Source organism: Gadus morhua, chromosome 5, assembly GCF_902167405.1.
Source record: "Gadus morhua chromosome 5, gadMor3.0, whole genome shotgun sequence".
NCBI lineage: Eukaryota > Metazoa > Chordata > Actinopteri > Gadiformes > Gadidae > Gadus > Gadus morhua.
Window position 1 is genome coordinate 11,568,713 of NC_044052.1, and position 13,934 is coordinate 11,582,646.

The 13,934-nt window shown below is 45.7% G+C and overlaps 3 protein-coding genes across 3 annotated transcripts in view; 1 reads left to right on the forward strand and 2 right to left on the reverse strand.

The window, feature by feature from the left end:
• tmem63c (transmembrane protein 63C) overlaps positions 1-6,047 on the reverse strand; it is a 31,787-nt gene extending 25,740 nt beyond the window's left edge. Inside the window, 1 exon segment of the mRNA XM_030356457.1 lies at positions 5,948-6,047. The gene's annotated coding sequence lies outside the window, so the exon portion shown is untranslated.
• Positions 6,048-6,530: 483 nt separating this feature from the next.
• On the forward strand, positions 6,531-9,765 carry zdhhc22 (zDHHC palmitoyltransferase 22). The gene is made up of 3 exons (XM_030356459.1): positions 6,531-6,805; positions 7,250-7,816; positions 8,009-9,765. Exons 2-3 carry the CDS (start codon positions 7,252-7,254, stop codon positions 8,290-8,292), a joined length of 849 nt encoding a protein of 282 aa, XP_030212319.1. The 5' UTR covers positions 6,531-6,805; positions 7,250-7,251; the 3' UTR covers positions 8,293-9,765.
• cipca (CLOCK-interacting pacemaker a) lies at positions 9,709-13,871 on the reverse strand. The gene is made up of 4 exons (XM_030356458.1): positions 13,594-13,871; positions 12,314-12,425; positions 11,785-11,942; positions 9,709-11,138 (listed from the first exon to the last, which is right to left on the reverse strand). The coding sequence occupies exons 2-4, from the start codon at positions 12,417-12,419 to the stop codon at positions 10,344-10,346; spliced, it is 1,059 nt and encodes a 352-aa protein (XP_030212318.1). The 5' UTR covers positions 12,420-12,425; positions 13,594-13,871; the 3' UTR covers positions 9,709-10,343.
• Between the last annotated feature and the right edge of the window lie 63 nt (positions 13,872-13,934).

Consider the following 13,934-nt stretch of genomic DNA (forward strand, 5'->3'; position numbering starts at 1 on the left):
AAATGTAATGTAAATGTTTTGCCTTCATGAGGCCATGTTACATATTCCATTCTATAAAATAGCTTTCTTTTTTAAAGTTGCAATTAGGTGTTACATATAGTAGAAAAACTGTTGCCATATTGTAATACAATACTGTGAATATATCATATAAATATTGCATTGACACAATCATATCAGAATAGGATACAATGCATATTTGTCCATCCAATGAGCTCCAATGTGCTAAACTCACAATCCCAGCTTCCCAGAGTAATACTGTACACCTATAGTTGATGCTGCAACATTGTTCTGACAGTACACCAATGTTACCTATTTTGGTAAATTACAGTACAGTACTGTAATTGCACTGATAAGTCAAATGAATAACACTACGGTTAGAAAATGTTTAGACTGTCTTTCGGGGATGTAATGATGAAATCAGTGCACGTACAAGTACAAAAAGGTAACAAAGCAAATATATATATTTTTTACTGTAATACAGTGAAATGTTCAGCTGAACTGACTGCATAAAAATCTTTTCGTAGGCCAACAAAAAATAAAAATAAGAATATAAATGAGGTGAAACAGATCTACATGTAAATAGGGGTGGGTATTGCCAAAGAAGTCACGATTCGATTCGTATCACGATTCACATGCCACGATGCGATTCTATCACGATACTGCATCGCGATACTTGAATTATTGCGATGCATTGCGAATTTTCACTGAACACTGTTAAAAAAAAATTAAGCCATTACCAGTGGCTGACTGGCTGTGTATGATCTGGATAGTGTGTTCAATTGATAACTCAAAGCAACTCAATTCATACATAGCTGTATTTATTGAAACGACTATTACTGGATACACTGACAAGAAGTGCTAAGGATCTATAAAACTTAAAATAACAAAATAAGGATAATCAGTGCCGTTTACATGGCCTTCAGTGGTCCTTTAAACCAATGAAATGAAAACATTCAAACATTTCCCCTTTTGGAAGTAGCTGCCATTATAACAACAATATCATTTCATAAACATAAGAGGACAAACTGATGCCACAAAAAGTGAATAGGCTTTATAAAACTATATAAAAAAAAAAAAAAATAAATAAATAATAATATTTATTCATTTTTTTTAATTAATAATCGATTCTTGGCGTCAACAATCGATGCTGTAGATCGTGAAAATTTGAATCGCGATGCATCGTCATGACGATTATTTGGCACACCCCTACATGTAAATCAGTATGTATCCCACCTCCAATCCTGATCAGGCCAAAGGACCATATCTACAACACAGTAGAGCTCACTGAGTCCTCTTTAATGCTCTGACACATGAATGAAGTGTTTTGCCAGTAGAGTTTGAACAGGTGAGAAGTGAGTTAGACTTATTGGTAATTAGTTGTTGCGTTTTGAAGGCCAGTGTGATCCAGGTGAACCAAGTGTGCTAAATGATGAGATTTGTGCTTAGGTTTAGCAGTCTGGAGTCTTGTAGTTGATACATGAGCTTCAAGTTTTCAGAATTGTGTGCATAGTTCCATTTTTGGTGTGTATACAATCGAGAAAAACTGTAATTCATTTAGCCCACTTTGTCGTTTCACTAAATTGCTAAGTTATAGAGCATCATATTCTCTCATGACACAGCAATACTGTTTTATCACAAAAATCTCTCTATCTCCCCTTTTCTAGTGAAACCTTCAGACAAACCAACATTCAATCCTCTGCAATATTAAGTTACGGGAAAGAAAGAGAGCACAAGAGACAGTGAGAGAGAAACAACGAGGGCGAGATAGAGAAGAGAGAGAACAAAATAAGGAGAGAGAGAGCAAGAGAGAGAAAAGGAGAGTGTTAAATGCAGAGCCAGAGAGAGAGGGAAAGGGAGAGAGAGAGAGAGAGAGAGAGAGAGAGAGAGAGAGAGAGAGAGAGAGAGAGAGAGAGAGAGAGAGAGAGAGAGAGAGAGAGAGAGAGAGAGAGAGAGAGATCCAGAGAGAGGGATAAGGAGAGGGGGGGGGAGGGAGAGAGATATGGTCCTGTCACCACAGTCAAGTGAACCATAAATAAAGTGTGAACTTTCCTCTCATCAACTGTCAGTTTACGATGAAAACTACAACCCCACCCACCCATGTGCCATCTTTGTTACCAATGGCAACAGACAAACAGTCAGGGTGCTGTCTACCTGCTCCCTTGTTGACTGGTTCCTTGATGTGTACCAAACTCTGACTGCTTTTGTTCCTGTTAGCTCCTCTCACAACGTCAGCTAAAGAAATACCAAAATAAACAGTTTTTATGGCTGACATCAGGTCTGATTAAAAATGTTGTGTCAGACCGGGTGGGGGAGAGAGATGGGGGGCTATTCATCTAGAAGGATGACTAAAGTAAGGAATTGGTCTGATGGCAGCTTTGTCAAACAACTTCAAGAGAGAGAGAGGGAGAGAGAGAGAGAGAGAGAGAGAGAGAGAGAGAGAGAGAGAGAGAGAGAGAGAGAGAGAGAGAGAGAGAGAGAGAGAGAGAGAGAGAGAGAGAGAGAGAGAGAGAGATGGGGATTAGTGCACTGGGCATGAAGAGAAGCCTCTGATTAAGAGGTGGATATGTGAAGGCTTCACGGTCTAGCAGGTCCGGTCCAGCAGGTGGTGACACCATACTGACATGTGAGTGGGAGCGGCAGTTGGCCCGGGGAACCTCCGCTCAACACACGTCCGGGGAGGGCCAGGGACGATAATTGAAAATGAGACAGCCCTTTCTTCCATCACAAACACACATGCTTGCACTTACGTACGCAAGGACACGCACACACACCAAGGGGATGGGTAAGGGATGGACTTTCTGTTTGAATGTCTCTCTGTTCTCAGGTCATGCTGCAGACCTCCCATAATCCATCTGGATGAGGGCCTGAGGTTGAGACTGACTGCCGCAGCTCTCGATGATCAAAGAGGGGCAGTGATGAAACGCTGAGGCGTGTTGTGATGCATCACCCAGCAGAGCTCGGCCTCATGGGCCCCTCACACTGCCAAAGTTGGTAAACAACAACCACCACAGCAACACTGTGTTTCCTGTGTTTTAGTTTGACAGTTATAGAGGTCCCGCAAGTGTGCATTTCCTTGTAGAAGCATATTCGTTGTTACAACAATTCTAGAGCGATCCATGCTGTGTGTGTGTGTGTGTGTGTGTGTGTGTGTGTGTGTGTGTGTGTGTGTGTGTGTGTGTGTGTGTGTCTCTCTCTCTTTCTCTCGCTCTCACACTCTCTCTTTCTCTCTCTATCGAACACATGGACACTGTAGTGAGTCCTTCCTGGTTAGGCTGTTTCCTCAGCCAAGGAGGCAGCCTGTAATACCGAGAGCTGAAAGAGCACCAACACAGCCCCCCCCCCCCCCCCACCTGACACCTGGTTCCTGTGTTAAAGCCCCCCCACCCCCCCCTACCCCCCCTGCCCCCCTGGGAGTTGGGCAGGCTGTGTCTGCCCTTCTGCTGAGCCCCTCATTAAGACCTGTCTGGTGTTCCCGCTCGCTGGAGTCTAACTTGCATCTAATCAACGTGTGCTTGCAAAAACCTTGGAGGCCAATGCTGGTAAGGAATGGCAATGCGGCTCTGGAGATGGAGAAGAGAGAGAGAGCGGAGTCTATGTTCTGAGTGGAGCAGAGTTCTGGTGAAGAGCTCTGTTATTGCCAGCAGCGTCCGAGTGGAGCTGCAGAGTCATCGCATGGGACGATGCCATGCAAACTGTTTGATTTAAATACGTCTCCGAGCAACGTGTGGTCATTAACGGAGACACACAGAGTGAAATGTGGGAAAAACTAAATCCTGTCGTTCTAGTCCCCCGAATCCTCTCTGTGTTATAAATGTAATCCATCCAAACGAGAGCGTAATGAACTGTTTCAACAGAGTGCTCACCAGATCCTACTGCTAGGGAACAGTCTGAACCAACATCCAGGGTGCAGTCTCTCTGTTAAATATTTACACAGCTCCCTACCAGAGAGCCAGTCAGCCTTCACAGATCTATTTATCTACTGTTGTTTAGGCCCAGTAACAACACATACGATGAGAGCATGCTCCATAAGTACCCATATCTGAAATTCCCCTGTCAATGGGCATACGGCAGAACTGTTTTAGATGGAACAGATCGTTGACATGAAGAATTGTTCCAAGAACATTCTCTATTGTCTATAAAATATCATGTGTACTGTTTAAGTACAGTGCAGTGGATTGATGACAGATTACAACTGACTTACACACACACACACACACATACACACACACACACACACACACACACACACACACACACACACACACACACACACACACACACACACACACACACACACACACACACACACACACACACACACACACACACACAGCTAAAATCACCACAAAGGTTGCGACACAATAACCACAGAACCAAAGAACAGGAGTGGCCTTATTGTCTATTACACGTTGTTGGTTTAATGTGTGCTGCCTCTCAGATCATCGGACCATTTTAATGAAGCCCTGTTCAGGGGCATTGTAAAGTTAGTCATAACCCTGCTCCACCCTGCTGAAAGAGCAGCTTATGGTGAACTCAGATCACTGCAGTCACACTGCTAAACAGACTTAACAACAAGCTAAGGGAAAAGCCTTTGAGGGGTTTGATGTTCAATGACACAAAGCCTCTTTATGAACCTGTGGCAGCCTGTGAGTCGTTTCTACACAGCTTTCTCTATGACGCCCTCCTATCAGTCTGCTAAAGAGCTGTCCAGTGCTGAAACCAAGAGAGGCAGATCATCTCCTACTGCTTGGTGTGAATCCGTGCGTGCGTGCGTGCGTGCGTTTGTGTGTGCGTGTGTGCGTGTGTGTGTGCGTGTGTGTGTGTGTGTGTGTGTGTGTGTGTGTGTGTGTGTGTGTGTGTGTGTGTGTGTGTGTGAGAGCCTGTGTGTGTTTTAGGTGCGACCATCATACAGGCCTCTCTTATTCCAGTGTACCTCGGTCGGAGGAGAGGAGAGATTTATTTCAATCACATCCGAGAGTCTTCTGAAATATAGATGGCCTGCTGACTTAACAGGACAACAGGATTCAATAGTGTGGAGCTCCGATTGAAATCGGTTCAGAACGTGCATTCAAATTGGTGTAATCAGAATCAAGACCAAAACAATTAGACAAGAACGGGCTTTACAAAGCACAACAACAACAACAACAACCCATAAGCTGACCGCGCTCTGATCAACCCGTAATATTGTAGAGTCATTGTCCGCATCAACTAAACGAATAAACCCCTTTAAGATCGATTTTATCTGGCATTTGGTTTAATGAATATAAAGTAATAATCAAACCAATCACAACAACAACAGTGATACAAAGATTTGTCGATTGTGCATTGTAAAGATGTTTCACACTTTGGAAAGGTTAATTGCATTGTTTCCATTCAAAGAAGTTAAAACACAAAAGAAATGACCCAAAACCCAAATCACTATGCATCTCTATGACCAGTCACAGACTAAACTAACCATGAAAAGAGACGAGGCAGAACTATAAATGATATAGCCTATCCATGATTAAAATGCATGCCACGTTGCCGAGTATCATAAGCCACTTGTTCCAACCAAACATGGTGATAATAAACTATTGCACTTTGAAATCACTTGCCAAAGGTATGAAGCAACACGATCGAGCTGAAAACATTCTGTATAAGAATTAAACACTGAACTGAAAGGATTGCATTGAGTAAGCCTAAAGCAATTGTTATCGAGACAATCTCAGCAGTGTGATGAGATCCTGGTTAACCACGTTTCCTTCAAAAGATTCGCGAGTGTTTTCTAGATGCGCCGTTCACCGCATCACTACAGCACCACCAAACAGTCAGACGCCCACCTTACACACATCCCCACAACTTGATTCAAACATGTACGCCACGCCAAGAATAGCATAACTGATGGAATATGTAAACTGATATTACCGTGAGTAGGCCTTCACAGTAGCTCCAAATGCACAGTGCTTACCTTACAAAGACCCCTTATCGTTGCGTCTGGTGGGGAGGATGCTTCTTTTTCCTTCAACACCAAGAAAGCAGAGAAACTCCCACCTATTTAGGGGCCGTCTAAAAATAAAACCACTCTCCGCGAAGGTTGGCTGAGGGGACGTCTGCATAATGTTGCCTGGTTGCACGTTTCGCCTTTCATATCAAATAAAGGTATTTATCAGCTTGCACACCAGTGGATAATCACAGCCTGCTTCGTGAACGGTGCATTTTATTTTAAGGGTAGTACGTATTGTTGAATAGGGCCTACTCTAGCTAAACAAATGTCAACAATGTAGGCCTAGGTGATCAGCTAGAATCACACAAAGGAAACCGAATTAATTATAGAATGTATTTTTAAAAAAAAAAATATATATATATATATATATATCGGTAGGCATTTGCCCCTTCCACAAACGGCACGTTTCAAAAATCCAGCGGTAGACTCTTCAAGCATTCGTATTGCCACCTGGTGGTGAATTGTCTGTATTGCAGCACCCAAACGTAATTTATCTTATTATTCTAAACATTTTGGATTTATGAAATATAGGTAGATCTGTATGGTTACAGCGGCAAACCAAATGACCAAAATAGGAAATAACCTACCCCCTAACCGACCCCCTACCGAGCCGCAGACTTGCTCGGTGCTGAAATACCACTTCCGGGGAGAACACCTAGGATTCCCAACAGTCGGTGCGAGAGGAATAATCGCCCACTTTACTGCTGCTGCAAAAGACAATGATGCTCGATCACCATGAAGGAGAGAGCCAGTGTCATCGCGTCAGGCTCCTTCTATCCTGTATGTCGCTCGTAGCGTCGTGGTGCTGAAAGGACAGCTCAGGTATGTAGATGATTATAATGATGACTCGGTGTGGGATGTGGATGATGTGCTCATGGTCGCTGCTATGCAAAGGCGTTATTATGCTGTTCTGGACCGTTTCAATTGCTTATGCAGCAAATTATGGATTTAAATGGCTGTCTCTAAAGACATGGGATGGACTTACGTTCTATCTGAAAAGCCAAATAAGAGCTCTATGTGTGGCCTAATTCAACGACAATTATCCCCATAAATACCCCTGAACTAATTATCCAATCCTGCCCTGGGAACGCAAGATATTTCCCTATCCTCCAAACCCCCCATGTAATCTCATTTGTTTGCGTTGAGCCATCATCTCCGTACTGGTAAATGGGCTTAGCTGTTTCGAAACCATAACCCCTTTAGCACAGCAGATCTGACACCCAGACGCCGTCCTCGCTAACCGCTGGACGCCTCCTCCTTCCTCAGGGATGCTCGCCAGGATGCTGAGGCTGCGGCTCCTGAACGCAGTGGCTCCCGCCTACTTCTTCACCGCCACGGCAGTCACCTTCATACTGCATTTCGGTTTCTTCCTGCCTACCATTTTTCCAAGCTCAGGCTCAGAATCGCCACTGAAGGGCTCCACAGTGCTGCATACCTCCGTGTTCCTGTTCATGATGCTCAACGCGCTGGGGAACTACATCATGACCATCAGATACCCCGCGGAAAGCGCCAACGACCCGATGGTAATCCCGGTGTGCTCACCGGATTGCTCGGACAGGATCGACGCTCACTACCTCCTGAACGGCCGTCATTTCTGCAAGCTGTGTAAGAAGGTGATCCTGAAGAGGGACCACCACTGCTTCTTCACGGGGAACTGCATCGGCAACAGGAACATGCGCTACTTCATCATGTTCTGCATCTACACGTCGTGCACCTGCCTCTACTCGCTGGTCCTCGGAGTGGCCTTTCTCACGGTGGAGTACGACATCTCTTTCGAGAACCCGTTGACCTTTCTGACCCTTCTCCCCCTCTCCACGGGTTACTTCTTCATAGGTAAGTCGTTCACAGCTTTGGTCAATGAACACTAAAGTAGTGGCAGGAGAATTATTGCCCCCCTCAAACTTTGGGTTGTAAACGCCTGACGCGTATCAATATTATTACGGGCCATCCCTAATCCATGAATCACGCGACTGCGTCTCATTAGACTGTCTTTGAAATGTGGTTCACACGTTCTCCCCCCACCAGGAGGCGTCTCTGGGCTGCAGCTGTTCCTGGTCATCATGCTCTACGTTTGGCTCGGCATAGGACTGGTGTGTGCGGGCTTCTGCTGCCAGCAGGTGCTGCTGGTGGCCCGCGGACAGACCTGGTGTCAGCTGCAGCGAGGCACGCTGGTTCAGAGCCGCAGCCCCTGGAGAAGCAACCTCCGCGACGTTTTCGGTACGCGCTGGGGCCTTGGACTCGTCTGGCCCGTGCGGACGGTGGAGACGAGCGCCGAGGCACACGCGAACCCCAAAGCGCACACCGAATGACTCGCGCTAAGAGTCACCGCTCCCCACTAGGTTAAGGACTGTAGGGTATAACGCTTTTGACGGATATATTAGGCTACATAATCATACGCTGGAATGTTTTTCCACCTGCACAATTCGTCCTTCGACTCGGGAGTCAGAACCCGTTTGTTAACCAGCCCAGGAACAGCACAATTATTTAGGTTAATTTATGTGGCATAAGGTACTAAATATAGGCCTTTCTATGTTTTAGAACGCTGGAAATGTTCAGCTATTTTGTTCATGACTGTCATGTATTTATCTCCTAGATTAAGTCATTATCCATATCCTCACTTGCACTTTCTACAGTATTACTGTTCTTGCTCTTCCCCTGTACATAGGACTGTGAACTTAGGTCATAGCTGTTTGTGATAGGCCTGGTAGACCCTAGGTCTGGTGTTAGAAGATGAGAGAAGAGCAGGCCCATTGAATCAAAGACTGGACAGCCTCATGTGACGGTTACATGCATTTAGGGGTATTTTCTACAGGGTGTTGCTCTCCAATCAGTCAAGACATATCTGCTAGGCTACTGCAGCTGAGACAATTATTAATATAAATATTTTACTATTTTTCCACGATTCTCCATGTGCCAAATATAACTAAGGTTTTTCAGACAGGCTGTTGGGCAACATCATTACACGCTACACATATTGTAGATGTATAGTGTCAATCTTTTTGATTAAGAAACTGTTTAGATACCAATCTGTATTATTGTAACATCTGTTATAATCGCATAATGCCCAGGATGTAACGAAGACCTAATTCATTCATTAATTGAATACGCCAACTTCAGTGTTATAGTGGACAATTGCATTGTATTTTTGTAACCAATAAGTTTTACCTTAACAACAAAGGGAACACATTTGTTAAGAACTGCTGGGCAGCTAGATCAAAAGGTTTAGCATCGTCTGCAGAACCGTTTAATAAGAAGTGTGTCTTTAGACCCTTTGCACTGTACTGTAGCTACATAAGTAGCAGTAATCTTAAAGGGAACATCATCATCCATTTTTGAATAGGGGACAAAAGGTATTAAGAACTGTCTTTCTCTTCTTTGAAGAGGAAATAGAGGATGTCCCATAGCGTTATCCTAATAAAATATGAAACCATACTTGTATCTATTGTTAGTGTTATTCACACTGCTTATTATTCTTCACATTATCTCTCAGATTGTTATTCAGTATAAGCCAGGAGCAACAAAACAGAACTGCTTTAACCACAAACCTTCAAAGTAAGAGCATCTTTTTTTTTAAATGTTTACTTATTATGTTTTGATTTAGCCACTAAGAACAGGAAAAGTGATAAGATCTCTTATCTTAGACTATACACTTAAATTAGACTATGAGTAGATTCACAGACATTTTCGAAGGCGCATGATCCTGGACCGAATGAACAGATCAAATGTCTTCCTGCCTTCTAAAACGCTTTTTATTTTTTTAATAAAAAAAGTAACATTTTGAATTCTATTTCTCTTCTGATGGTTAGCATCACAAGCTACTACATAATATCACACACGGTCAAGCTTTAATCTCTACAGAGGCAAATTGTTCAACCAGATCTAATTCATACGTCACTACGCGTTTCACGTCATATTCTTCATGTAGCTTTAGTCTCGTCAATAGATTGAAAAATAAAATCATAAATAAAGTAACATCAACAATATAAACAATATTCAGTAAGTCAGCCCTCTACAGTTCCAAGACTTCAGTAGTCTATGTATCTCATAATAAGCAAAACAGAAAGACAACATCACCTGTATGAAACAAGTTCGGCTGAACAAAACTTGACTGTACTCCATAAATACCTTCTCTACTGGAGTCCTGTTCAAACCCTTCAGGGTCGCCCTACATACCTCCTTGATGGTAAGGTAAGGCATGCATTCACCGCTTGCTCACCTGGGAGGCCAGTAGCCCTACCGCCTACGATACGTGCAATTCCGTACCAGCGAAAGGGCAAATTGCTAACAAGCAAGGGCTCCTACAAGAAAGCCCCACTCATTCTGTGCTTTATGCTGCCGCTTTCCTCCATCTACCTGTACCTCACACTGGGATGCCCTGCAGGGCTCCCCCTAGCTGCGGCCCCTCACACTGCGGCGAGGCCTTGTCCTGCATGGCGAGCTGCAGCCGGGTCCAGGTGCACGGGTCTCCGGTCCGGAGCGCCTCCATGAGCAGGTCGGTGTGCTCCTGGAGCAGCCGGAGCTGGCCCTGCGTGCGGCGGTTGTCCCTCATCAGCTGCTTGGTGCGCAGGGTGATGCCCAGCAGGCCCGACTTGCTGAGGATGTTACAGGTGTTGCTGAAGCGCTTCAGCTTGTTGCCGTGGTCGGAGAGCGCGTCCTGGGGCACGGCGTCGTGGAGGCCGTCGCCCGCCGGCGCCAGGTCGGGGGGGTCGCACGGGGCCACCGCGGCGGCGAGCAGCGGGCGGAGCTTCTCGTCGGGGGGAGGCGGGCCGTCGGCGCCCGGGGCCGGGGAGTCGGGTCGGGGGAGGGCCTTGACCGGCGCCCGGCGTATGGGCGTGGCGCTGGGCGAGCTGTAGGGCCGGATGCTGTGGTGCGGGCGCCGCCGGTGTTTGCCGTGTCCCGGGGCGGAGCCGGTCCTCAGGGAGGCGGATCCCTGGCGCTTCGACGGTCGCTCCCCAGGGTGGGGCGCGATTCTGGGGTAGGACTTGAGGATCGGCAGGTAGTCTTTCGGTTGGGTGCTATTTTCGGGGGTGGTCTTCGCGGGAGCGACGCTGCAGTTGGACACCATCGGCTGGAGGAGCACCACACTGGATGGAGGCACCACCTCCACGGGCGAGGGGAAGCTCCACTGCTTCTCTGGCGGGGGGACGGAGTTGGACTGCAGAAGCAACACAACTTGCATTACAAACTACAGCATGAGGGTGAAATCCATGGCGACTGATGATGTGGGCTCGACCCGGAGCCAATCTTGTACATAGCGGGTTAGCTCAGGCTAGGATAGCGCCCGCTTGGGTCAGAGTTCTGGTTGAGGCCTAAACAGAACCTAACCTGCTCCTTGAAACAAGACCCTGCTGTGTGGACTGGCAGTCATGTGTTCTACCACCACTGTAGCATAAATAGAAATACAAATCACGTGCACCGCAAAAGCACCATGAGGTACTCAAGAAGGAACTCAAGTACACTGACAAAACATGCTAACCCCATGAGTAACACAGTCGACAGATACATGTTAACCCCAGAAGCCACACTGCCGACAATAACATGTTAACTCCAGAAAGAACACAATCAACAGCTACATGTTAACCCCGGAAGCAACACCGTCGACAATAACATGTTAACCCCAGAAGTAAAGTTGACTCCTCCCTGACAGAAAAATGTATCATGCTACAAATCAATAAATAAAAAATAACCAAATATCTGAAATACAGATGCAACCCTTTTACAACAGTACAACAAGAACAAAACCAAACTGTAACAATCAGAACGTGAGATCGGGGCATTACTAGTGGTGTGCAGCCACATACCTGCTTCAGGACAAAGTTGTTCATGATGATCATGGGGTTGATTCCCGGGTAAGAGCGACCCACCACGGCTGTGTGGTCCAGGCCAACAGCGGACGCGGTCCTCCCGCTCTCCTCTAAGTCAGTCAGGTCCACGGCACTGAGGTAGCCGGAGCTGGCGTCTGAGACGGGGGGAAGAGAGCAGTGAGTGGCTCCATCTCATTACGCTCGGACGGGGAACCCGATCCTCTCCTTTCAAACAATAACACTGTCAGAGCGTTAAAACCATGGGGCCATCCCAGAGATAACCGTCTGGTGTAAAGGGACACGGTGACACCAGCCGTAGAGGAAAACAAGCTTTGTACAGTTAATCCCGCTCTTCAAAGTCCCTTTTGAATCAGTTTTCTATTCTTATGTGGATGAAAGAGGGGTCTGTTCTTATTGAAAGGATAAAAGGAAAGGTGGCACCTTTTCTACAAAACAGAAAGCTACAAAAATGTATCCCACGGGAAATCAGTGGTGTGTCAGTGCATATTCAGTAATTCAGGCAAACCTGAACAGCCAGAATCCCTCTCGGATCCGGCCTTGGATACACCTGTATGGGTCGCCATGGTGATTCTTTGTCTCCTGGATCCCCCTGGCTTACCTAAGTGGCTCATGTGTTCCTGTAAGTGGAGAGCGAGGGGTTAACAGACAGCTACATAAGATGTTAAGTTATCAGGGTGGACAGTTGCTCCATCCTGCATGCGCAAACACTAGCCATTCTGTTCCACTAACATATGTTTACAGTGATAAAGAAAGTCTTGCATTAAACCTGAATCATTGGGACACGTCAATGTGTTGAATGTCATTAAACTGTAATGGAATTGACTCCGTGTCTCACGTCCATCAAATGATACATTCTAATTACTGTAAAAACAAATGATTGGCTAAATAAGTGGTAAGCATTAACAATAAACCACTGGAGCACAGTCCAGTCCAGTTTCTAAAGTGGGTCGTGCAGCATATGTATTTTACATTTAGCGTCTGCTAAATCACTAGCTCACATGTAATGTCATTATTCAAAAATGATACTAGGCCTCACATAGTGGTGCATTGCAAAACATTGCTCCTAACTTTATCTGAAACAGACCACTTAAATGTATTTAATAAGTATACTTATAGCCTATTTTACGACCGTTATAAAGTGCAGCAGTTATTATGTTTATGTTAATATATAGTCAAAATAAATCATTGGGACACATTGTTGTGATTAAAAAGGTACAGGGTTCTCATTCTCAGTTCATGCAGGGGAGGGGCCACTGCAGACGGGGACCCCCCGGAGCGAGACACCGTACGAACGTCATCTTGGTCTCGATCAAAAACCTCGCAATCAATACGGTCCTTGAAACCACTTAACGGAATGGGAAACTAGAAACCAGTCAGACCAGTGTAGCAGCGACATGGACTACAGCCTCATTATGTTACAGCAACAATCAAGCTGGACCAAGCGTGAGCAGAACAAGGTGCTGCTGCTGGATTAGCCTCCCTAGCCTCCCTGGAGGGTACGACCATGTTGACTAATTTTAAGTGCATTAACTCCACTGCTCGAGTAGTTCATATACAACAACAAACATGTCTTATTTGATTGTTTTCCACCATCAACCCTTGTGATCATGCTCCTGGTTTAGCTAGGTGGCTTTCGTTAGCTTCACAGCGGGGGTTCTTTAAGGCTGTTTCACAGTTGTATTACTACAACGGTAAACGAGGACTTACACTAATGGATTTGCAGAGAGCTTACGATAACGCTTTTTCTTTGCAATCGAATAGTATGGCGTGACAGACAGGACGTACCGACTCGTTCTCTGCCGTCTACGGAACTCGGCGCCAGGGTTCACTGCTGCTGCACAGTCGGTGTGGTGGTTCGTTTATCACACAACCATAGTGGTGCGATCGGTTGAATATCGATATTTGAATGTATTCCTTGTTGTGGATCCGATGATCAGATGGGTGGACGCCGTCGCTGACAGTGTCAGAGGAGCGTGTTTACGGTCCTGTCAGCCAGGCCTCTGCACGGAAGGGGGCGGCGATGCGTAGACGCGTCTACGCCGCGTCGATGGCGCGTTAAAGTGAACATGCACCAAACTTCCCCAAAAAAAATACAAAAACGAATCCGTTTCTTAAATGTATCCTTA

Coding starts and splice junctions, on each gene's coding strand:
- zdhhc22 (XM_030356459.1), top strand. CDS start 7,252: ATGCTCGCCAGGATGCTGAGGCTGCGGCTCCTGAACGCAGTGGCTCCC. Junction 7,817..8,008: donor CACGGGTTACTTCTTCATAG/GTAAGTCGTTCA, acceptor TCCCCCCACCAG/GAGGCGTCTCTGGGCTGCAG.
- cipca (XM_030356458.1), bottom strand. CDS start 12,419: ATGAGCCACTTAGGTAAGCCAGGGGGATCCAGGAGACAAAGAATCACC. Junction 11,943..12,313: donor GAGGGATTCTGGCTGTTCAG/GTTTGCCTGAAT, acceptor CCCCCGTCTCAG/ACGCCAGCTCCGGCTACCTC. Junction 11,139..11,784: donor ACAACTTTGTCCTGAAGCAG/GTATGTGGCTGC, acceptor TTGCTTCTGCAG/TCCAACTCCGTCCCCCCGCC.